The sequence below is a fragment of the Salvelinus sp. IW2-2015 genome, linkage group LG28, assembly GCF_002910315.2.
Source record: "Salvelinus sp. IW2-2015 linkage group LG28, ASM291031v2, whole genome shotgun sequence".
In the NCBI taxonomy this organism is placed as follows: Eukaryota; Metazoa; Chordata; class Actinopteri; order Salmoniformes; family Salmonidae; genus Salvelinus; species Salvelinus sp. IW2-2015.
In genome coordinates this window covers 16516967-16543477 of record NC_036868.1, presented here as the reverse complement: position 1 = coordinate 16543477, position 26511 = coordinate 16516967, and the positions used below count along the sequence as shown (strand labels likewise).

Below are 26511 nucleotides of genomic sequence, written 5' to 3'. Positions count from 1 at the left end.
TCACCAGTAACAGGTTGTAGGCAAAATATAATAAATAATTGAGCACATGAGGAATAGCTCTTCTTTTGTTCCTCATCATTCTGTACAGGTAGACTTAGGAACAAAGTGAAGAACAAGACCGTTTTGGGATTGCATTCGATCCATTTCTGCCTCTGGGCAAAAACTTGATCGTACTGATATAATACTGTTTAATGAATACACACTTGGAAGATTACAGTTTCACCTTGATTACCTAGAGGCTTACTTTGAGGCTACTTAAACCCTTTACACTTGTGGGAATTGGCCTATATGGATAGGGCTAAATGGAAATATCTCTTACAGAAGAAATACGAAAAGCATATGCATAAGCATAGTATCAATTGAAAGGGAAAAGTTTGGAGATTATAGAGAAATTATTAGATCAAAGTTGAGGACACAACAGTTCACCTGACACAAGATCCAAACATTACACTGTTGATTTGATGTGTATTTTACACATACTGTACTTTACACCGCATTAGATAACAAAATCTGATACATTCAGTAATATGATGAGAATATTTCTGGAAAATGTGGGGTAGGTGCAACATAAGACAAAACAATTACAAGGGTTTGAGTAAGAGGACTTACTGGTGTCTCCAAGTGGCCACACACCTCTCCAAAGTGTGCACAGTTCCTAAGTAATTTCAATGCACTTTAATGACTCAAAGAAGAGTCTTCAACTATAAGGTGCTCTCCTAGCTGTGCCGTTGAGGAACTACAACAAGCACACTTGTAGTTGTTTTGTTAGGAAGACAACTCTGCTGCATCCACGCCATCACACAGTTACTTCTGTTGTTTACGCAATCCAAAAACTGCCCATTATAAATTGCAATCTGTGTGACGTGGGCATCATTTGAAAGCTTCGATTGTTCGATTGCCAACATGACTAGCTAAGCTATAAAATACAATCTGACAGTGTTAGTCTTACACAGGGCAATTCAGAGAAACAGATCTTCATTTTGGAGCACATAGAAAGTAGTGCATTCAGGTGCGCGTTCCGCTGAGAATTCTCTTCAGAATAGACAAACATAAGCTCATTCTGTTCAGAACCATCCAGGGTATGACGCCATGTTATCTTGTCGACACTGTATATGACATGAGTTTTATGATATGGAAATGTGAAGTGCACATTTGGACTCAAGGGCGTTTGGCTTGCTTGTATGACATCGAAGTGATATGTATTATAATCCTCAAAGTCTAATCTTTCAAAAATGTATATCCAGCATTCCCCTTACTCAGACAACAAAAAATGTGTGAAAGCCCAATTACCGAGAGGGATGGGGGCAACCTCTTGTCGCACGCGGTGCTCAAGTTCAGAACGTCTGTCAGTCAAAACCCATACAGCGCTGTGAAGCGTAGAGCCAGAGCTCTGACGTCATTTATAGCCACTGCGTTCCAATTTAGGTGCTTATCAGTGCCCAAATKTGCCATTTTCAACCAGAATACTGTTACGAGTGTAAAGGGCTAGCGAGAAACAACAAAGTAAAGCAGGGAATGTAACAGAATTCAAATTAAGGGATGAGAGAACTTTCAGAAACAACATATTCATGACTGTGATCTTCAATCAGGCAGAGCAACCTCAAATAGTTCAGGAGACACTGTCACATCCAATATGCAAACAATGTCTGACAAGCAACGTCTGAAAGAACCCAAACTCCTCAATCAAACATGAGGTGAAAAACCAAATACACAAGTCTGAAACCATGACCGTTCAATGCTAAATCAGCTTTCCCCTAGACAGAGAACGTTATTCTCAGACTGTTCAAAACCGAAAAGCCAAATTGTAGCTTACAGCACGCTTGCAACTGCATAAGCTTCAGAGAGAGGAGTTGATTTGCAGTCCACAGGCCTTCCCATCCATGTCCCTCGTGGGCTGTAGAGCCATACTGTTGGCAGAACATACAGTACAGTATGTGTGGAAGGCCTAGCATGGCTTCTGCCAATAAAACAATTAAGCAAAACCAGTGCCTCTTGATCCTTCACAATCTCATTTTAATGACTGTCCTATGGCCATAGGGACAGACAACCGCTAGCCATACAGTCGGACACATTGTGACCGTCAGGACAGCCATCTCAGTACATTTAGAGTCAAGAGGAATAGGCTACAGCAGGGATGGGCAACCCTTTTGTAGGCATGCGGACCAATACAATTTACTGTTGAGAGTTAGAATAATAGAATACACAAGGATCAATTTCAACATTTGGTTGTGCATCATCAGTCACTTAATTAGCCTATGTCAGCAAAAACATTTCATATTGGTAAGTTAGTCTAGCGGCCAACTATCGAAACTTGTAGTAAGCATGGTCGAACTACCGACCGGGGTGGGGCCCATTGATCATCAGTTATCATATTAAAAACTGCAAACATTTGCCTCCACCATATGGCAAAATGTGTAGAATTGCAGGAAATTTGCTGTAAAACTGTCTCCCACCCCCATCAAAGTTGCCATTCCCTGGGCTATAGGGATGCACACCTGCCATGCTCTCTCAGGAGGAGAGAGGCACTTTATGTTGTAATCCCAGACATTATCTAAACGTCCCATTCTCACGATGCTGTACGTTCTGTTCCGGATGGAGAGAGGACATTCATGTTAAGAACAAGATCACTTTATTGGTCAATTGTCAGTTCAAAAATGTGACTTCCACTTTTAGCCCAACCTCTTCGAAAGACACATACAGGTTTTTGGAGAGGTGCTAGGGGCTGCTACACGGGGTGCCCAGGGATTTTTAAAATGTTTATTTAACCTTTATTTAACTAGGCAAGTCAGTTAAGAACAAATTCTCATTTACAATGACGGCCTACCCCGGCCAAACCTGGGCGACGCTGGGCCAATTGTGCGCCTCCCGATGGGACTCCCAATCACGGCCGGATGTGATACAGTCTTATCTGCTGAGGGGAGGCCCAGCCAGATCTGTTGTTGTGGGGGGATTGGGGTTAAGTGCCTTGCTCAACTGCAAAACTTCAGGCAATGGTATCTAGGATTTGATACTTGCAACCCTCCGGTTGCCAGCTCACTTCCTGACAGAATTTTCCTTCCGGACGCAGGATTCGAACTGGCAACCCTTTGCTGGCTTGCCTCTCTAACCGCTAGGCTACCTGCCATCCCCGATCGCCGAATCGGAGCAGCGTGCCATGCGGCAGTAGCCAACGGTGTCTCAGGAGGAGGCGGTTAGATGAAAGGTTGTACCTCATTTCCACTGCAGCTCCCAGACAGGTACAACATCCCACTGAGCTTGAGGGGGCAGTTTGTCAAAGGCCTCTGGTGGACCATTTCAGGCACGACAAAGGACTTGGAACAATTATTGGCAGGATGGAGGCCTCATCCCCGAGCCTGAGTCGCATCGGCCCKAGTCATTAAAGCAAATTACAGCTCTTAAACTTCAATGGCACACAGGCAGAAAACACATCAATCTCAGATGAGGAAAACACCACGCCATTGATTTTTTATTCGCATACATTTTTCACAGGTGACGTGACAGAGCAAACATTGGAAATATAGTTCTGCTTTCTTCGAGAATGTATCAAACTTGATAAAAAGACAGATGAGTAGTGGCATGTAATAAAGAATGTGGCTTTGCGGAATTATAGCTTACCTACATCGAAGTAAACTAATGTCAAATCAATATCCTGACAAAATCTAAAATAAAATCAGGTGTTTAGATAATGACCAACTTTATAATCTGTTTGTATCATTTTATTTCCCTCTGAGCAACAAACTAGCTCTTGCTAGACTTTTGAAACATGTCTTTCAATAGGAATTCGTTAAGCTACAGATAGTGATTTCCCAATGCTGTCTACTCTGAAATGTATTTTTTCCAGATCCTTGCCTAGTTAGCAGCAGTCGTTCTCTCTGTAGGTGAGCTAATCCCTCTGCAGTGGATTACAGATGCAAGGAGTATAGCCTACAATACTATATAAATGAGAGAGGGAAGCCCTGATAACAGACACACAAACACAAGGCAACCTAGCTAGCCTACACATGGGCATCACATGTGGTTCCAGACAGCATAGTACAGCACAGCCTAATCTACCCACTGCCTGCCCTGAGGCATGGAGAGGGGAGGCCCAGCCATCTGGAGAAACTCACCGCGAATAGTCAGAGGTGGAAGGATGTGAGACACACACACACACATATAGGTACTAATACCAGTCTATTCCTTAAACCTGCAGCATGGTGGAAAACACATGAAAGATATGAAAACATGTGTCACCCGCTGACTGTAACACAGCCACCATGGGTAAATAAAGATATGAGCTTTCACTGCATTTGGTTCGTCAATCATCTACAATTCCCAATTCCTTTGCTAAAATGTACAAGATACAAAAGACAATCTGAGAATATTGTTTTATTTTGTGGCTCTTTTTGTTTCTTTCTGTTTGTCCGTTTGCTCAGCTGGAAACTGTATGTTTCTGCAGTGAATCTCATATTCCTYATAGGAGTGTGATGGGTCCTCATGAGTTTGTCCCTGTGGGGATGGGGAAGATAAATGCAGTTCTATGATACTTCAGGAATGCAAAGGAAATCATGAATTACTGTTGGAGTTTAAATGGGAGACGAATAAAAACAAACTAAATGGAAGAGAGGGAATAATAATTAGGTCCCCTGACCTAATAATTAGGTCCCCTGCAAAACTGCACGAGTTGGCTATGGAACTTTATTTGAGTAAGAAACAACATTAGAAATGTATGGTATTCATCATAGTGTTGAACTGGGGTGTTAATTAACAAGGCAGAACAAAATAGAAATAGTAACTGTCTCATTGTAATCAATGAATTAGTTCTATTGATCTGACAGACTGCTTTTGATGAACATAGAACTGCTCTATAACATGACGTACTGTATATGGGGCAGAATGGGGGATCTCTGTCTATGCATATCTACATSTATCTGTCAAACATAGATACATTTATATTATTATGTCTCTGGATGGATCAAATCCATTTCATACTTCTGTGACCCTGATCCATACCCAGATCATCCTAAATCAATTACTCTGACTTGTGTCTCTGAGTTTGATTAAAGGTGATAAATGATTGTTACAAATGTGAGCACACAAATGAGCCAGATCAATCCAGTAAAGCCAGTAATGCCACCAGGAGTCGCGTTCTGCAGAAAAGGATTCTGAAACATTCCAAGACGAATGGAACAGCTAATTTAGTCATTTGCATTTTGTTTCTCTTCCTGGAAGAACACTACTTAACATGAATTGTTTAAGCCTTGTGTTCCTGGCTGCTGAATTAGAAATTCACAGGAGGAGAAGAAACCCTCTTCGCTTTGGGTCTGTGTATTTGTGTGCAATTAGAAAATATCTCAGTATCTGTGCAGTGGGTTATTACATTCCTGAGGGAATACAAGGTATATCAGTTTCTATTTAAGCAATAAGGCCCGAGGGGGTGTGGTATATGGCCAATATACCACGGCCAAGGGTTGTTCTTAGTGACGACGCAATGCAGAATGCCTGGACACAGCCCTTAGCCGTGGTATATTGGCCATATATCACAAACCCCTGAGGTGCCTTATTGCTATTATAAACTGTTTCCCCGCAATCAGAAATTAGAGCGTAAAATTAGTGTTTTGTCATACCCGTGGTATACAGTCTGATATACACGGCTGTCAGCCAATCAGCATTCAGGGCTCAACCACCCAGTTTATAATTGACATTTGATTCCGTTAATTTCATTCCAGCCATACAGCAATCCAGAAACACTTGAATTGTGAGAGTGTGTGAGGGGTGAGTGAGTGAGTGAGTGGAGTGAGTGAGTGCGTAGTGAGGTGAGTGAGTGAGTGAGTGAGTGAGTGAGTGAGTGAGTGAGTGAGTGAGTGAGTGAGTGAGTGAGTGATTGAGTGAGTGAGTGTGTGTGTAGTATGACATCTATAGTTGCACATTTAAGGTGTAAATGACCTATCTGATAATTTTATGGTAAGACAGACAATCACCTTAAATGTGCAACTATGGGCCATAAGATGGCATTAAAGTAACAGTGACAATATCAGCTAAGCATCAAACCTGATTAGGATAATGGATAATGGACCATAACACTCAAAACAGTTTCTCACTTGTATACATTTTATGGAGCTACTGAAYAAAGTAGTCCAGTTATGGGCCATTGGGCAGAGTGTTTGGGTCATATAAATTTAAGTGCAATTTATTGGATGCAGTTTTATTGAAACTGGTGCTCTAAGATGTCATACTGTACTGCATGGGGTGGAGAGTCTTAATGATTGGCTCAGCAGTCTCTGGCTAAATTACTGCTTTTAATTTAAAGCTTCCACTTCTGAGATGACCAAATAAAGGAGCTATTCAGACATATCCACAAGAGATTACATGATTTTACCACAGCAAGTGACATGTGGGAACAATGGGGGATTTAAGATGACTTGTTCGAAACGTTCTCAAAATGTAATTGSTGAAACGGACTATAAAACGTACAGTATCAACACAGTTATTTGTCTAGAAGAGAATGGAACAGAATATAACTTTATTATCCATTGACATCTAGACACAAAACATGGAAGCTTTTCACTTATTATAAACTTGGCAATCTGTCTTGAGAGGCCAATAGAACTATAGACCTGGAAGGAACAGATCTGTGAAGTCAAAGCACATTTCCTGCTAATAGTTCAATTAAAGATGGATTACCCTAACATACCACTGCATTGATTCTCATCTATAAAGTGGCTTCCTCCCCAGTCAATACTCGTCTTCTCACTTACCACAAAGCAGATCACTTAAAACAGCATCTGGCTAATTCTTACTGCTGTAAACTGGAGTAAATGGTAAGAACATACAGAAAAGAGACATTTGACAAACTGCTCCTCTCTCTGAGTTTATGATGTTTTTAGACAGGCATAAAACCAAAGTTAAGATAGATGATGTGAATGAATTTGGGCAAAACATACAGACCCAAGTACTGTATTGGCAAAAGTTCAGGTAGAGGAAAGTATGCATCGTCTAACCATATTGCATGGTGAGTGGTTTCTCTCTCTGCCTGGGTGAACATAGAAATGCCATTCTAACTTAGATTGCTGCCGCATTGCCCTGAAATCTCTCTGCTTTCTGGTCCAACACGGCAATGGGAAATGAAATAGCTGCTAGCTTAATGACATGTAATATGTCATGCTTGAGGACATTAGTGATAAGCAGCTCTGTCAGAATGTATCTAATGTCTTCCTGAATATTTTTCGCTCTCCTTGGAGCAGATCAATAGGTTGTGTTCAACACATACACTTTCCTATGGGTTAGGGTTAGGGTTAGAATCTCTCTGCTTTCTGGTCCAACACGGCAATGGGAAATGAAATAGCTGCTAGCTTAATGACATGTAATATGTCATGCTTGAGGACATTAGTGATAAGCAGCTCTGTCAGAATGTATCTAATGTCTTCCTGAATATTTTTCGCTCTCCTTGGAGCAGATCAATAGGTTGTGTTCAACACATACACTTTCCTATCCACTAAATGTATATATTTTGGTTTGCTCTGCGAGATAAATTAATTTTGTGTGAATCTTTCTCTCTCTGTGTGTGTGTGTGTGTGTGTGTGTGTGTTTGTGTTTGTGAGAGTGGAAGAGAAAGAGAGAGAGAGTGTGTTCATTGGTTTATTCGGATCCCCAGCTTTTGCCAAAGCAGACGCTATTCTTCCTGGGGTCCACACAAAACATAAAACATGACAAGTAACAAAACTCTGATACACTGATAGACAAGGACAGTCACACACATTTTTTAATAGAACACTATAAAAACAATACAACAACAACAGAAATAATAATAGTACAAACAATACAACAACAGCAAAAGAATGTGTGTGTTGGAGTGTCTGTATGTATGTGTGTGTCCCCTCACAGTCCCTGCCGTTCCATGAAATGTAGTTTAATCTTTTTTTTAAGGCAATTTTGCTGTTTTCCTGAGTAATTGGAGATGGAAGGATCTGTATAATACTGTGCGTTCCCGTGAARTCCTTTTGGACTTGGGGACTGTGAAGAGTCCCTGGTGGCATATGTATGGTTGTCTGAGCTGAATTTGATTTGATTATGACAATCTGGAAATGTCATTAGAGCAATACTTGTCATGAAAACTAGAAGAGAACAGTTCATCTCTCGTCAACCCTCAACCAGGAAAGACTGGCAGGCATGTCGTTGATGTTCTGCACGGGCAGTTAAGGGCAAGGCGTGCTGCCCTCTATTTGAGGCAGCTGCAGCTGGGTCTATTCTTTGTTGCACTTGACCATATTACTGGGCAGTAATCAAGATGGGACAAGACCAGAGCCTGAATAACAGACATACCCCTCCCAATCTTCACCACAACTTTGTCAATATGACTTGACCATAATAATTGATCATCCAWTGTTGTAGCTAGGAGTTTAGCTTCCCCAACTTGACCAATGCTCACARCCTTTATGTACAACTCCAGCTGAGGTTTAGGTCTTAGAGAATGTTTTGAACCAAATACTATACTTTTAGTTTTAGATGTATTTAAGACCAGTTTATTATTAATCACCCATTCTGATACTGACTGTAACTCCTTATTTAGAATTCCAGTTAGCTCACTGGCTTGGGTGGTGACATGTAGAGTGTGGAATCATCCGCATACTGTATATACACTATACACTATATACTGAAGTATGTGGACATCCCTTCAAATGAATGGGATTTGCTATTTCAGCCATACCCATTGTTGACAGGTGTATAAAATTGAGCACACAGTCATGCAATCTCCATAGACAAATATTGGCTGTAGAATAGCCTTACTGAAGAGCTCAGTGACTTTCAACGTGGCACAGTCATAGGATACCACCTTTCCAACAAGTCAGTTCGTCAAATTTCTGCCCTGCTAGAGTTGCCCCGGTCAACTGTAAGTGCTGTTGTTGTGAAGTGGAAGCGTCTAGGAGCCACAACGGCTCAGCTGCGAAGTGGTAGGCCACACAAGCTCACAAAACAGGACCGCCGAGGGCTGAAGCACATAGTGCGTAAAAATCGCCTGTCCTCGGTTGCAACACTCACTACCAAGTTCCAAACTGCCTCTGGAAGCAACGTCAGCACAATAACTGTTCGCCGGGAGCATCCTGAAATGGGTTTCCATGGCCAAGCAGCCGCACACAAGCCTAAGATCACCATGCACAATGCCAAGCATCGGCTGGAGTGGTGTAAAGTTCGCCGCCATTGAACTCTGGAGCAGTGGAAACGCATTCTCTGGAGTGATGAATCACGCTTCATCATCTGGCAGACCAATGGACAAATCTGGGTTTGTCAGATGCCAGGAGAACGCTACCTACCCCAATGCATAGTGCAAACTGTAAAGTTTGGTGGAGGAGGAAAAATGGTCTCGGGCTGTTTTTCATGGTTCGGACTAGGCCCCTTTGTTCCAGTGAAGGGAAATCTTAACGCTACAGCATACAATGACATTCTAGACAATTCTGTGCTTCCAACTTTGTGGCAACAGTTTGGGGAAGGCCCTTTCCTGTTTCAGTATGACAATGCCCCCGTGCACAAACGGAGGTCCATAAAGAAATGGCTTCGAGATTAGTGTGGAAGAACTTGACTGGCCTGCACAGAGCCCTGACCTCAACCCCATCGAACACCTTTGGGATAAATTGGAACACCGACTGCGAGCCAGGCCTAATCGGCCGACATCAGGGCCCCGACCTAACTAATGCTCTTGTGGCTGAATGGAAGCAAGTCCCTGCAGCAATGTTCCAACATCTAGTGGAAAGCCTTCCCAGAAGAGTGGAGGCTGTTATAGCAGCAAAGGGGAACCAACTTCCATAATGTCCATGATTTAGGAATGAGATTTTAGATGAGCAAGTGTGCACATTCTTTTGGTCATGTGGTGTAGTCATTCTAGCTTTGTGTATGACGAGTGGCTAYTAATTTGTAAAACATAGAGAAGAGTAACGCCCAAGGCAACTTCGCTGAGGGACATCCCACTGTATCTATCTGATGTTAGAGAAGCTGTGTGTGTATATTCGGTATGTACAGAGCCTTCTAGCTGAAAATCTGTCAGCCAGCGCTTTTATAAGCCCAGTCATTGCACAGTCATTCTTAATGCAATCATGTGTTAAAAATATTTCTGGGGCCTTGATTAATAGCTAATATTTGGATTTCTCAACTGGTAATTGGAGGCAGTATGCTAGAGGCAGTATGCATTTTGAAAACATATAGCTACTTAATTGTTTGAAACCTGAACGTTTTGCTGCATATTATGAGTCATGTTTTACCTTACATCAAAGTCGCCAAGGCAAAATCCTACCATATCCGTGGAGGCAATTATTTATACAGACGTCCATATGCCATTGAAACCAGTAGCTTATTTCTCTCATGTTCTATTGGTTTTCAACTTTCATTGTCTGGTAGCCAAATGCACATTCCTTCATAGCCTGCCTTGRGCGCATTGCTGCGCTAATAATYTTAAGAAATAATAGTTTATCTGTTGCATCAGATTCATTGATTTTTAATGTTTTCTTTTATGTAGCCTAGGCCTACTGGTTGTATGAATTTGGGATCTATTGTARTGTTTGGGATATTTCTTTCTCGAAAAGCTGACCAATAAAATAGGTCAYCTTTTCTACTATGGGGTATAGCAGATTGACATAGGCTCATAGGCGTCGCGTCTATAAAGCTAGGGGAAGCTAAGCTTTCCCTAAGTAAATTCAATTGCCAAAATTATATAGCCTAATTAGCCTACTCCTGGCTATACATAAATAAATACAATCATTCAAAATAGGCTACTAAAGCATGATTTGGCCACAGAGGATCGTTAGCTTCCCCTAGCCTTAAAAAATGGCATTGTTTTAAATCACATTGCCTACAGTCAGAAGGAAAGGCTGCACGAAGCAAATACCAAAGAGATTAGTGTTGAGTTGCTACTGTCAGTGAAAAGTAGAGAGGCCCAGGTATTTTGCAATATTTCAAAATAAGAGAAGACAATGAAAAGACTCTAATCTGTCTTTTAGTTATCAAAATGCTCACTTTAATTGAGTGAACAACACTAGGCATATGGCCTATCTTATTGGTACCAACCGAGCTCATGTCCCCAGTGAGTGCGCACCACGCATATTCACTTTGTCATTGTTGGGTCAGTGCCACTTAAAAGTTTGTTTTTGGACAATAATTTCCTTTTCCAGTTTAGATGGACATCATATTCTATTCGTGTCTCCCCTTCTCATAGCCCTATTATATYGACAATGTCGTTTTTATTGATTGGTTGTCAATGTCAGGAGAGTAGGCTACCGTGTAATTTGATGTGTTAAAAAAGATTCTGCTAATGTCTCCAGTCACATAAAGTGCAGTAAAATTGCATGAAATGTGTTTTTCCAGTGCTAAGAAAGAATAAACAGATCTGATATCGCCTATATCCCAGCCTCTACACACTATACTCAGCCATGCATTGAACGGTCTTTCTGCGAACAAGGATTGAGTTGTATTACTATCCTAAATGGTGACTATCCAATCTACTCATCACATTACGAATAGTAGGCTATTTTACATAAATCTGAAAATGTCATGCATGGAATACTTTATTATAAAGGAGGATTTTTATGGTGAAAATGTGCTTCCTCAAACGTGAAACTCACGCTCCGCCTATGCATAGGCTAGTGATTTTGCTGTCGTCTTCTTGGATGAGGAAAAGTGCGCGGTAAAAGCACACATTATTGCCTCTTCGACTTGAATGTTAAGATTAATTACCACCATCTCAATGTGATTTCTGTCATTCTGAGCACCGTGGGTGAACACCCTAATCAGGTTACYCACCCAATGCATATGGGTCCGGTACATTTCTCAAATGTCTGGTAAATTTAAATGCTGCCGGTCAAATGTCCCGCCACARTTTCATAACGGAAACCCTGCTCCAAAGTCTTTTTCCATTGTTTTATGACATGTATCTTGGTTTGGGAATGTAATTTATCCAATTTAGTGAGCAAGTCAACAATATGTCAACCAATCAACTGAGCAGCCTGACTTGTTTGCATAATTTCTTTGAACCATACCATTTTTATATTTATCATCATACAAGAGGGCTCCAACTGTTCTCACAGTTAATTTCTTAACAGGCGCATACTTGGCAACAATTGTCATGAATAATTTTACAAATACTTCCAGTGCTGCATCTGGATTCACTTCACACATCAGAACAACATACATTGTTTTACATCTTCAACAAAAGAGTCACGAGAAAACATTTCATATGAACTCTTATAAATGACTTTAGGCCCAATCTTTGGCACTTTGGCTTTCCTTGTTATTGCCACAATGTTATGGTCACTACAGCCAATAGGAACTGATATTTCTTTGGAGCTAAGCTCTGCAGCATTAGTGAAGATATGTTCAATACAAGTGGATGTCAAAGATCCAAAAGTATTGGTATGCACTCTAGTTGGATGAGTGATAAGTGTTAGCACTTGGTGGCATATAGCAAAACCCTAAAATTATAGGCTTTAGATGAGTCAGGTGAACCTGCAACTAAAACACTTCAATAACACTTGACATGAGATCTTCTAGTATGAGCTTTTCTTTTGTAATTTCCTGGGAGATAGACATACCATTATTCACAGTCCATCAACCAGTTGATTCCATTCCTTTACTGAGATTTGTGTGTATTTGGTATATGTTGTGAAATTGTTAGATATTACTTGTTAGATATTTAAATGTAATTAAAAAATGTAACTTTTATTTAACTAGGCAAGTCTGATTTACAATGATGGCCTAATCCAAGGCACTTGTCATCTCCTATCTGGACTACTGAAACACGCTGTTGGCTGGGCTCCCCACTTGTGCCATCAAACCCCTGCAATTTATCCAGAATGTTGAAGCCTGCCTGGTGTTTAACCTTCTCAAGTTCTCCCATGTCACCCTGCTCCTCCACACACTCCACTGGCATCCAGTCAAAGCTTGCATCCACAACAAGACCATGGTACTTGCCTACGGAGCAGCAAGAGGAACCGCCCCTCCCAGGCTATGCTCAAACCCTACACCCCACTCCGTTCTGCCACCTCCGGTCTGTTGGCCCTCCCACCCCTAGCGGAAGACAGCTCCGCTCAACACACTCCAAACTCTCCTCTGTCCTGACACCCCAATTGTGGAACCAACTTCCCCCTGAAGCTAGGACCCCCCCCCCCCCCCCATTACTAGCTCTGACTTTGCTGATAGCTACTTTATTGATGAAAAATGTACTTACTATGACTGTGAAATGTGGTTGTCCCACCAAGCTACCTTAACTGTGAATGCACTAACTGTAAGTCACTATGGATAAGAGCATCTGCTAAATGTCTAAAATGTACATGTAAAACAACCAACAATGACAAAGTGAAAACATGTTTTTAGAATTTACATTATTATTCACAACCCTGAGTCAATACTTTGAAAAAGCCCCTTTGACTGTCACGCCCTGACCGTAGAGAGCTTTTTATGTCTCTATTTTGGTTTGGTCAGGGTGTGATTTGGGTGGGCATTCTATGTTCTTTTTTCTATGTTTTGTATTTCTTTGTTTTGGCCGGGTATGGTTCTCAATCAGGGACAGCTGTCTATCGTTGTCTCTGATTGGGAACCATACTTAGGTAGCTTTTTCCCACATGGTTTTTGTGGGTAGTTATTTTCTGTTTAGTACCTTACAGGACTGTTTCGGTTTCATTTATTCTCTTGTTATTTTATTTAGTGTTCAGTGTAAATAAAAAACATGAACACTTACCACGCTGCGCTTTGGTCCGACTACTCTTCTTCAGACGACGAAAACCGTTACATTGACAGTGATTACAGCTGTGAGTCTTTCTGTGTAAGTCTCTAAGAGCTTTCCACACCTGGATTGTGCAACATTTGCCCATTATTATTTTCCAAACTCTTTCTTTGCTCTGTCCAATTGGTTGTTGATCATTGCTAGTCAACCATTTTCAGGTCTTGCCATAGATTTTCAAGTAGATTTAAGTCAAAACTGTAATTCGGCCACTCAGGAARATTCACTGTCTTCTTGGTAWACAACTCCAGTGTAGATTTGGCCTTGTGTTTTAGGTTATTGTCCTGCTGAAAGGTGAATTAATCGCCAAGTGTCTGGTGGAAAGCAGACTGAACCAAGTTTTCTTTAAAATGTTTTATTCTGTACAGGCTTCCTCCTTTTCACTCTGTCAATTAGATTAGTATTGTGGAGTAACTACAATGTTGTTGTTCCATCCTCACTTTTCTCCTATCACAACCATTAAACTCTATAACTGTTTTAAAGTCCCATTTGGCCTCATGGTGAAATCCCGGCAACTGAGTTACGAAGGACGCTTGTATCTTTGTGGTGACTGGGTGTATTGATACACCATCCAAAGTATAATGTATAACTTCACCATGCTCAAATGGATATTAGATGTCTATTATGTTTACCCATCTACCAATAGGTAAAAAAAAAAGTTTCTTAAATCTCTGCCCCACATGCCCTGAAAGATGGGTCACGACTGGTATGTGTGTGTGTGTCTGTGTCTCTCTGTGTGTGTCCTCGAGGGAATAGGTCCATTTGTGTGTACATGCAGCACACGGTCATCCCCAGTCTAAGGCCTGTAACAGTAATGAGTTGGKTCAATGAGCTGACGTACTGAGYATGAGCTGACGTACTGAGGAAGAGCTATCTGGACTGTCTATACTAGCATGATACACCCACCAAGTGTCTGTTTGTTTCACACTCATCCTGGATGAGGCGACTGACTCAAAGTTGGTGGCAGCAGTAGCACAGCACTGAATACGAATGACTTGTCTTTGACGCAACAGCACTGACAAATTAGCCCAAGAAGTGAAATAGCTGCCTATAAACCTACATTATTCTATTGCTTCGACTGCTCTTAGGAATTAATGTGTTTATGTGGAATGAGTAAATGTGGTTGCTCTCTTTAGTGGTGTATTGATATGGGACATCTATTCATTAATTCCATGGACCTTTTGATCATGAATGATAATAACCACCACACTAATAAAAATCAACCCTCAACCAGACATGCGACAGTGTTATTCCCTCTTCTCTGTAAATCCCACTTTCACTCATGGTAATTAATCAGTGTGATCATTAGGAACCAAACACATTAGCTATAGCATTTCCCACTGCTTTCTTCTCCATTCTCATTGGTCCTGGTGGACTGGCTTTTTCCAACAAAACATATCTTCCGTGTCGCTACTCGGAAATTAAAATGATTCTAACTTGACTATATGTCAATCAACTGTCTGCATTGACATACATTGCTTAAATAAATGACCATCCCCTCATCCTGAAGTTATTCACCATGGGGTTCTCTCAGAATGTTTCTCGTAACTGTTTCACTATCTCTGATTGGACATCTGTTCCGGGACACTCATCTGAGCACAATTAATTGGTTCTTGTTAATCAAGGCCTAAAGAATATATTATTCCCTATGGCAATAATCCCAACGGCTATGAAGTTGTCACAACATAATAATCATCCTACGTTCATGACAATAATATTTATGAATGTATCGTCAGTTGTTCCAGTCCATCAGCGGCCGGCTGGGTCCCAGAGGAGCCCTGTTCACCACGTTGTGTGAACAGCCTTGTCCAGTGTCACTATTCATCTTAGCCTGCGGGATAAAATCAATGCCTCCAGAATGGTGTTGCCCAGAAAGGAAAATGCAAAACACTGTAAATCAGAAAGGACCTCCTGTAGAGAACCAGTAACTGTGATTGATCTGACTGTGGACTATGGAGAGGAAGCATGGCGTGTGCAGGGGAGCACTTTCAAAATGAAGATGGGAATGAGATACGAAGGGGGCTGTGGCGGTCATGAAATTGTCAGCTGGTGATTGTCAAGCAAATAACTGCCGGTCTCACAGTAATTGACCGTTAATTAACATAAACATGTTTAGCATCTCCTGGCTTCCATGCATAGCCTACAAGCCACTGATGCAGACTTTTGGAACATCTACATTTGTGAACGAAAGCCTCGATTTGGTCTTATGTAGCAAAATTTGAAGTTGTGTTTTTTACAATGGATAAAAGTAGAGACTCAGAGCTAGAAAATTGTATATCATACACTGCAGTTGAGGAACAATGGGAAAGTAATTCTGCTTTGAAAGTTGATAAACTCGTAACACCACTTACGAAAATGTCCCTTGAATAGTTTGGTACACCTACTGGAGAGCTCTTTGTCTACACCCATTCAGAATCGTTCACACCTTCTTAAGCATTGGCCCCAGCCATCTCTTTAAGGATTCACATGTGAGGTCATGTGGTAAACACACCCTATATCAAATCAAATCTAAGTTTATTTATCACATGCCCAGGATACAGAAGGTGTAAATGGTACAGTGAAGTGCTTACTTGCATAGTAGCAATATCAAAAAAGAAAGTGTAGAGATAAAAATATTTTATAATTATTAGATGACGCTTATCCAACACACTTGTCTAAATTGATGGTTAATGTGAAGGAAATTCTATAACCACCCCCAAGCCACATCTAGCTAACATTAGGCTATAACTAGCAATGCAAATGGATTTCTGATCCAAATAATATTACTGCACAGATCATACATGTAACGTTAGCTAGCTAGCCAGCAAGCTAACGTTTGCTAGCTAACAGTATGCTTTGACTTGCAATAATAACAACTTTCTGACAAAATTAAAAACATATCTGAAAATGTAGCTACTGCAGACTCTCACCCGTATAAAGGGATGAACGCTTCACGGCAGACTGGAACCATTTAACTCGTTTAACTTTAATTTAACTTAACTTGTTTGTAGTTTTGTTTGTAGCTACAGTTCATCTTCTTTTGCCAGCATTGTGACAAGTCACTCCGGTTCACACTGACGGTGGTGTGGGCAGAAAGTAGCCCGTTCAATTTTTCAAACTGATCTGTCGACAGCGCCTGCTAAATTCAAGGTATCAATGTTGAGAAAAGTAGCACAACTTTTGTAGATCTCGATGGCTATGTTATATCTTTCAAAAACATCACGGTAGAAAGGACTGTCAACACATACCGAACAGCTCACGTTATAGACAGAAGCATGTTACATGGCAGACTAATCCAAACTTATCTCCCAGCATGTCCAGACTATCCATTGTCTCTGCCAARCATGGCTAGCGGGAAGGTTCCTGGCTTTTTCAATAGCTAAACTAACTAGGCTCGAAATGTAAGAATTTTTGCCGTAGGAACCGGGGGTGCCTCAGCWGGCTTGTTGGGCTTCCATGCCTTAGCTGGCTCGAGTTTTTCTTGCCTCGGTTGGCTTGGCAGGCTCCCATCCCATGTCATACCTCAGCCGGCTCTTCGGGCTCCCACGCCTCAGTCGGCTCATCAGGCTCCCATCCCATGTGATGCCTCAGCCGTCTCGTCGGGCTCCCACGCCTCAGCCGGTTTGTCAGGCCTCAGCCGGCTCTTTGGGCTTCCACATTTCAGCTGGCTTGTCCGGCTCCCACGCCTCAACCAGCCCGTCAGGCTCGCCCAGGTGGGACGCCGCGTGAGGGGGGGGGGGTACTGTCACGCCTGCTCCTGCTCCCTTTCTCTGGCGCTCGAGGGCACCAGGCGGCCCATCATTACGCACATCTGTCACCATCGTCTCCCAGCGTCTGTCCTCACAATAATATACTGTATGTGTGAAATTAGTTTGATTTAGAATGGACCATTCTCATGCACCTGTCTCGGAACAGGGGAATTGGAAAAAAATATGTCTATGCACTTAAATAGCTAAATGGAGGACCTTTTCCCTTGGTTCATTTTCATGCCAGCCAGGTAGGCTATACTCCTGTTGTAAAGCAAAGCAATATGCTTAATATTAGGAAAGTTGATAAATAAATACAGTAGGCCTAGCCTATACAAGCTGATGGGATCCTCTTTTTAYAGGCCATCACTGTTTTCTCACGCAATTGCATAGCCTATAGAAATGTTGAACAACATGAGCTCTCATGAAGTGTTTGAATTGATTTTCGAAAACATTTGCATTGCTATCAGAGTGATTAGAGGGACAATGGAGTGCTGAGTACCCGGCAATTTAAAGTTTGGTTGGCTACGAATGACCATCAGCAGTATCAGAGCTTGAAGAAMCCTAGTTACCATGACTAAACAGTCACGTGGAATTTGACTGCGGTCATGACTTGTGACTGCCGGTGTGGCGGTAATACAGTCACCGTAACAGCCCTAGATACAAGTACTTGGTATAGGCATTTACTAAGGCCCAGTTTTTCCAGGGTGGTCAGTAGTCATGAAACGGGAGAAATTCCATTGAAATGGAGTGCAACTCCCACAAAGGCCACTGTGCCTGCCTGCCTGCAGAACCATTCTGTTTAGCATATACACAGTGTCAACATATTTAAATTTGCTCCATTAAAAAAAAACATTCTTGATATGATTTATGTTCTAGGATTGTGAGTCAACTCTTTCTGGGATATAGAATTCCATATTTTCCAACACAGAGGAATCATTAAAAGAACTGCAGAAAGTAGGTACTCATTTACAGTGCAGTAGAGTAAATAGTGTGGGTGAGGTAGAGCATACAGTAGGTGAGGTCGATATCCACAGCTCATTTGGAGCAGAGATAGAATGGCAGGCAGTGCCCTGCCAATGTGTCTGTCATGTATGTTTCATTAGTCCTGGTACAAAGCCCCCTCCCTTTTTTCCTCCAGCTACCCAGGGAGAGYAGAACTGACAAGCTCAGCGCTACAGTAATTGGCTTCACTAAGATGACATCCCAGATATACATAGTTGGGGAAAGACATGAAAAGGTGCACTGTGTTAAGACTCTGTCCGGRTGTCTCATCTTACGGTTGTCCACTGACGTGGTGAGAACTGCCAACCTGTAGGTTTTATCCTAGTTCAAAAAGTATTGTTGAATGGTTGAGGTCTGATTTTCTCTAAGAAAGTGAAATTGGTTCAAGTACAATTTGTCAGATTTAATATTACAGAATTAAAATATAATTTTGGACTTTGAGTCTGGTGATAATTATGTTATTCATTTTGAGGATAACTACAGACTGCTTCGATCACGCGGATTGGAATATGTTCCGCATCGCGTCCAACAACAATATTGACGAATATGCTGATTCGGTGAGCGAGTTCATTAGGAAGTGCATTGACGATGTCGTACCCACAGCAACGATTAAAACATTCCCAAACCAGAAACCGTGGATTGACGGCAGCATTCGCGTGAAACTGAAAGCGCGAACCACTGCTTTTAACCAGGGCAAGGTGACCGGAAGCATGACCGAATACATTAACAGTGTAAGCTATTCTCTCCGCCAAGGCAAGTCAACAGGCTAAGTTTTCCCACAGTTAAACACAGAAAGACAAAATTTTCGAGGTCGGCCAATTCAAACAGCTCAGACACAAGAGGTATGTGGCAGGGTCTACAGTCAATCACGGATTACAAAAAAGAAAACCAGCCCCGTCGCGGACCAGGATGTCTTGCTCCCAGACAGGCTAAACAACTTTTTTGCCCGCTTTGAGGACAATACAGTGCCACTGACACGGCCCCCCTACCAAAACCTGCGGGCCTCCTTCCTGCACCGAGGTGAGTAAAACATTTAAACGTGTTAACCCTCTGCAAGGCTGCAGGCCCAGACGCATTCCCAGCCGCGTCCTCAGAGCATGCGCAGACCAGCGGCTGGTGTTTTACGGACATATTCAATCAATCCTTATCCCAGTCTGCTGTTCCCACATGCTTCAAGAGGGCCACCATTGTTCCTGTTCCCAAGAAAGCTAAGGTAACTGAGCTAAACGACTACCGCCCCGTAGCACTCACTTCGTCATCATGAAGTGCTTTGAGAGACTAGTTCAAGGACCATATCACCTCCACCCTACCGGACACCCTAGACCCACTCCAATTTGCTTACCGACCCAATAGGTCCACAGACGACGCAATCGCAACCACACGCACACTGCCCTAACCCATCTGGACAAGAGGAATACCCATGTGAGAATGCTGTTCATCGATTACAGCTCAGCATTTAACACCGTAGTACCCTCCAAACTCGTCATCAAGCTCGAGACCCTGGGTCTCGACCCGCCCTGTGCAACTGGGTCCTGGACTTCCTGACGGGCCGCCCCCAGGTGGTGAGGGTAGGTAACAACATCTCCACCCCGCTGATCCTCAACACTGGGGCCCCACAAGGGTGCGTTCTGAGCCCTCTCCTGTACTCCCTGTTCACCACGACTGCGTGGCCATGCACGCCTCCAACTCAATCATCAAGTTTGCGGATGACACTACAGTGGTAGGCTTGATTACCAACAACGACGAGACGGCCTACAGGGAGGAGGTGAGGGCCCTCGGAGAGTGGTGTCAGGAAAATAACCTCACACTCAAACGTCAACAAAACAAAGGAGATGATTGTGGACTTCAGGAAACAGCAGAGGGAGCACCCCCCTATCCACATCGACGGGTCAGTAGTGGAGAAGGTGGAAAGTTTTTAAGTTCCCTCGGTGTACACATCACGGACAAACTGAATTGGTCCACCCACACAGACAGCGTTGTGAAGAAGGCGCAGCAGCGCCTCTTCAACCTCAGGAGGCTGAAGAAATTCGGCTTGTCACCAAAAGCACTCACAAACTTCTACAGATGCACAATCGAGAGCATCCTGTCGGGCTGTATCACCGCCTGGTACGGCAACTGCTCCGCCCACAACGTAAGGCTCTCCAGAGGGTAGTGAGGTCTGCAGAACGCATCACCAGGGGCAAACTACCTGCCCTCCAGGACACCTACACCACCCGATGTCACCGGAAGGCCATAAAGATCATCAAGGACAACAACCACCCAAGCCACTGCCTGTTCACCCCGCTATCATCCAGAAGGCGAGGTCAGTACAGGTGCATCAAAGCAGGGACCGAGAGACTGAAAAACAGCTTCTATCTCAAGGCCATCAGACTGTTAAACAGCCACCACTAACATTTAGCGGCCGCTGCCAACATACTGACTCAACTCCAGCCACTTTAAAAATGGGAATTGATGGAAATTATGTAAAAATGTACCACTAGCCACTTTAAACAATGCCACTTAATATAATGTTTACATACCCTACATTACCCATCTCATATGTATATACTGTACTCTATATCATCTACTGCATCTTGCCATCTTTATGTAATACATGTACCACTAGCCACTTTAAACTATGCCACTTTATGTTTACATACCCTACAGTACTCCATCTCATATGTATATACCGTACTCTATACCATCTACTGCATCTGCCATGCCGTTCTGTACCACCACTCAATTTCATATATCTTTATGTACATATTCTTTATCCCTTTACACTTGTGTGTGTGTGTAAGGTAGTAGTTGTGGAATTGTTAGGTTAGATTACTTGTTGGTTATTACTGCATTGTCGGAACTAGAAGCACAAGCATTTCGCTACACTCGCATTAACATCTGCTAACCATGTGTATGTGACTAATAAAATTTGATTTGATTTGATTTGGATGGACTCAAGTACAGTCTTTACACTATAGTGTCATCCCAGGAGGTGGGTGGTGGACATCTGTCGTCTCGGAGGACCTGTCACATGTATTTAAGTTCCTCCCTGCCTATGTCCGTCCTCCTCCATTCCTCCCTGACTCTCTCTCCTTCCCTGATGAGACACAACCGAGGTCACCAAGATGCCTTTGCCTCCTGTTCCTGCTTCTTACTTAAACTTTATTTACTTCAAACTAGAGTAGTCTCAGCCTACAGGGCTTGATTGACCTCTGAACCTTTCAGACTGGGAAAATAGGTTATAAGGCAGAAGCCACGTACACAGGAGATCTCCTCGTGATACTGTGGCTTAGAACAGTTTGAGTAGAAATTAGAGGACAACTCTGCTGGGAAACGTTTATACCCTCCACCGACAATGGGACAATTATGATAGTGATGTTTGTAAATGTAACGGGTTTGAACTGTTGAGATTTGTTGTTCTTGAACGTATTTTCCTCTCTGCAAGTGCCAGGTTTGCCTCGTTGTAATTAAGGGCGTAGCACGGTTATAAATGGTTGTCTATTTCATTCAGGGGATCCCCCTACTACAGTATGTGCAGGCTGGGGTTCCTTGGGAGGACGGGTGTGGCGACTGTGGCCTAAACCAAAGTGATGACAATGGATTGTGAGTATGTTTATGGCAAGGTTGTTCGTAACCGCTGGTACCGTTCCCCTTCACCCATGGCATGCTTCCCTAGGTATGTATTTTGTGTGTTGGCCAAAAATGATAAGAATATTGATTAAAACGTGATTGATGATTGAATGCTTAAGTGCTGATGAAGTGCTGATGAAACTCTGAGGATGATAGCAGTAATTGTACGAGTGCTAGGAGCTGAAGATGGTGTCCATGAGAAGCTTTCTGATTATTTGAGAAATATAAAGCATTGTTGTGCTGTCCTGAAGGATGTGCTGTAAGACACACACATATGCAGGCACACAAACACTTGCAAATTTACAACACACTGCCACAACAAACCGAAAACAATCAGCGTAGCACAGGGCGCCCCTCTTTGAGGAAGCACACAACAGCCAATTACCCTAATCCCCTCCCCAATAGGCAACATGGCCTCCGCTGATAAGGCTAAGCAGCTCCACACTCACCCATGGAGAAGAATGGGATCCCCAGCAGCGTGGAGTTAAACTTCCCGTCGGAGATGAAGAAGATGCCAGCGGAGGTCACGTTGGCGATGGCTATTGTGAGCACACCCAGCAGACCCAGGAAGGGCTTTCCCCTCAGGCAGTCCCTCATTGAGCTGGAGATGGTGGCCGCCAGCAGAAGGAGCACTAGGCTGACCAGCACCTCCCCTTTAGCCAGCACTCCTGTCTGGTGGAAGTCCCTCCACAGGCTGAAGGAGGTGAGAGACTGGATGTGCAGGTCCTCGCTGAGCGTGGACAGGCGTGTGATGAGGGTGCAGAAGGCATTCTCCCACTTCTCTGCGATGACGTCCTGCACCACGGGGCCATGGTTGCGAAGGTAATAGGTGATCTGGATGGCCCGGGCAAACTTCACCTGCTGGTCTCGGCTGTTGGGCGAGAAGGCCACTCCACCCAGCTGGTGGCCGATGAAGGACACACGYCCATCCTGGGGGAGGGAGCACAGCAGACAGGTTACTATCAGACACACTGAGAGACGGATCTCAAGTCCCTACAGAGCGAAGCTGGAGATATGCTGTTTGGTTTCTGTTACCTGATATTAGCAACAGTTGTAATTTGTAGTTCATTGTGGATTATGGTTAAATCTTGTAAATGATTTGAACACTGACCCACCAATCAAACATTACAATATGAATGAATTCCCATATTTGATACATTTTACGTTAAGATAAATACTATATCATACTTAGCACCCATTTACTATTGCTTGGTATGGCAAACTATTCCCATTGTTTCTACTATAGTAAGTTGAACTGTGTATCTTGGATTCATGCTTGAGAATGTCCCATTACTACGGCGACTAAAGAATCAGACGACATGCACTGTACTGTATGATTACTTAAACACTGTTGAATAAAAAATGCATTAAACCAATCACTGGCTGCCTAGTTGTTTTTAGACGGGCATATTGTAGGTGTCCTATTAGATCGGAGCTCCACTAGTATAGCGATGCAGTGACAATAATTCTTCCAGTGACTGATATGTGGAGATGAGATATATGACACCACTTGACTGCCCTCCAAAGAAGATGGATCTCTTGGACAAGTGGATGAACAGCTAACTTGTCAGCCAATAGTGAAACGATGCAAATGTAATAAAGCATTGTTTGTTCATTTCAGACAAGGGCCCTAGCTGGCCTGATTTGATCTATGTTTGCAGCTATTGTACTGTAGCCTACTGTACTGTACAGCCAATCCTGAATCTCTTAAATGAAAWTTTTTATGTTGATTGTACAATTGTAACATCAGCAAGTGAGGGATTCCATGGGGTATAGTAATTAAATATCACTTGCACTGTCAGCACAATAGGGAATTGCATGATATCATTGCCATTTATTCTCTACCATTATCATGTAAATGGCATATTCAGTAACACTGGGCCTGAACATTCATAGTATCAACCCTACACCACAAGGACTCCTCATACAAGCAGAAGCCATGAAATTCTGACATACCATCCAGGGATTTAACATTAGTAGTGCAGTGCTGTGGCTTGGGTTAGCATCAGACTAGTAAACAAATGAATAAAGCCACCAGCTGACATCAAAGCACTGAATGAAGAGCAAAAAACATGTCAAGACAATCTGCACAGACAGACGGGGAATATCAATGATGCAGGCGACACAACACGGCGACTGAATGGCGCTGTAGAAGTATCTGCCAAGAGGGGTGGAAAAGGTCAGTTTATTCTAACCTTAAAGCGGGAACTTGGGGGTTGGTGTCAAGGGGAGCACAAGGGCCAGAGCCATAGGGAATAAGGCAACTGCCTACAATCAGTGAGTGAAGACAGTGGCCTTGGATGTAGAGTAATGAACAGTGGTAGGATGTGCAATCTAGAAGTGATTTAGGGACAGCCCAGGTTGAATGAAAAGAGCAGGCCCAGTGCATTACTCACAGCTAGGCCTGGTGCAGGAGGATTAGCAAACCTCCCACCTGAGATTCTCTTATTGGAGGATATACAACACTAGCTAGATTTGTGCRTTGCGATTTAAGATACTCTGTGAAGCATAGACCTAATTTAGTACAGAACAGTTTTCAACTCAGTAACGAGCCATGTCACCCACTATAGTGAGTCTTCCTCAAGGCAGATCATACTCAATATTCTACTTTCCACACTCATTCATCACATGTGCTCAATGTGTCATGGTATTATCAACAGATCTGGTCACCTGTTGTAAAATTAGGCTACCTGTTGTAATTGTGTAACATCTGATTAAAACATTAACCTAATTTATAGCCTACTGTCTAAAATGACATGAGCAGAGGTAGCCTAACAGCCTTGCTATACATCTGCAGAGGGCTGCACCACAGCACACACTTAGGAGGCATAGCAACATCTTACAGGGAACAAGAGGATGCAGGCTCCATACTAGTCGATCAGCAATGRCATTCTATATGTGCAGGAGAGGGAGAACTGCACTGCATCAAAATAAGAAGGGACACATTCCCTCTATATTGGAGCAGTGCAGGGCCATGCAGCCAATTCACAACCTGCAGCTAACAACTAGCCTACATTGGCTGTTCAGTCCATTCTGAGTATTTCCTTGCCTTGCCTGCCTGATATATGAAGACATCCGCAGTCTACATAATAGGCTGAGCGAATACAACCACTGCTCATTGAAAAAATGAATGCAGGCTTCAGACAGTAGGTTATGGTCTCATTGCAGATACATTGTCCCACTGCTAATCCAGGTCATTCGGAGTTTGGGGTAGCAAAGCACGTCGGTCGTGTTCTCTTTAAGGGTAACTGCCACCACATACGATACTTAAATCGGTAATTGATGCCCGCGGCCGGCGGAAACATTGTAGACTATTGTGTTATAAAACWAAATCCTCGCCGTCTTACCTTTAATGTTGTATTTGGATAGGTCACGAGCACCTTTGAAAAAGTGTGATTCGATAGAATGGCTAAGCGGATATCTTCGAATATCGTAATTATATCATCCAAGAGGCATCGCTTATCCCGATGGCTCAGGACACAGAGATGAGCGAAAGTGTAATTGAATCCCTTGTAATTAACCCGCAAATCCTGCACCTGCTTGTGAACCTGCAGGACCTGGTCGGCTAGCTCCAGTATATTTCCTCCAGATTTGGCAAGCAGAATCAGTCTCCCGTATCTGCCGGGGGTATGCAGGTCGGAATACAGCTTGTTTTTTGACTGGTCGATGGGGAAAAGACTGTTCGCAAGACTCCGCTCTACTTTAGCAAAGCTGTGTGTCGGGGCAACCAGTATCTCGATGTCCGTTTCGGGCTTGAATCGGCTCAGTACGGTAGATCCGAAAATGATGGTTAAGACTGCGGGAACGGTGAGGAAAAAAACCGGATGCCTACTAACAAATAAGCCCAGCCAGTAGAACGAAGCTTTGAGCCCTCTGTGTATCATTTGCCGCAGCATCCTCCTCCAGATCCAGCTTGCAGATGCCCAGCTTCTTCCTATGAAGCACATGTGACATGAGGCTCGGTTGCCCAGTTTAGTCAATCCGAATGAGAATACACTACACCTATAAAAAGAGCACTGCAGCAATTTGCAACAAGAACTGTCATATACTTATCATCTCTGCTTTTTTTGTTTCATTTCAAGCCATTCCCCTCCTTTACTAACCGCGGACCAGTGACTATTCCTATTGCTCCTGCTGCAATAGCAGCAAGCCGCGGCCGTCTGATGTGCATGTGTTCCTAGTTCTAACTACACTATCGGTGGCGCCTGATTTATGTAGGCTACTTGACTGTAACCATGTGCTGGGATTAAGGGGGAAGACGGGGTAATGCTGATGGTGGTTTATTGTAGAAGCACACACAATAGCCATATGAGAGTCGTGAAATATTCACTGGTGGCACAATGGCCAAATGCACTTCCTGAAATCACTCCCACCTCATGAATGGGGAAACCATACAGTTGCGCGTAAATCTAATAGCCAGTAACCTAGGTT

The 26511-nt window shown here is 43.0% G+C and overlaps 1 protein-coding gene across 1 annotated transcript in view; it reads right to left on the bottom strand.

Moving 5' to 3' along the window:
• LOC111954006 (patched domain-containing protein 1) overlaps window positions 1-26268 on the bottom strand; it is a 36624-nt gene extending 10356 nt beyond the window's left edge. The window contains exons 1-2 of the mRNA XM_023973490.3: window positions 25428-26268; window positions 22530-23010 (exon numbers count right to left, since the gene is read on the bottom strand). Of these exons, the coding sequence (XP_023829258.1) occupies window positions 22530-23010; window positions 25428-26027 (1081 nt within the window). The 5' untranslated portion in view covers window positions 26028-26268. The remainder of the gene's footprint in view (window positions 1-22529; window positions 23011-25427) is intronic.
• Between the last annotated feature and the right edge of the window lie 243 nt (window positions 26269-26511).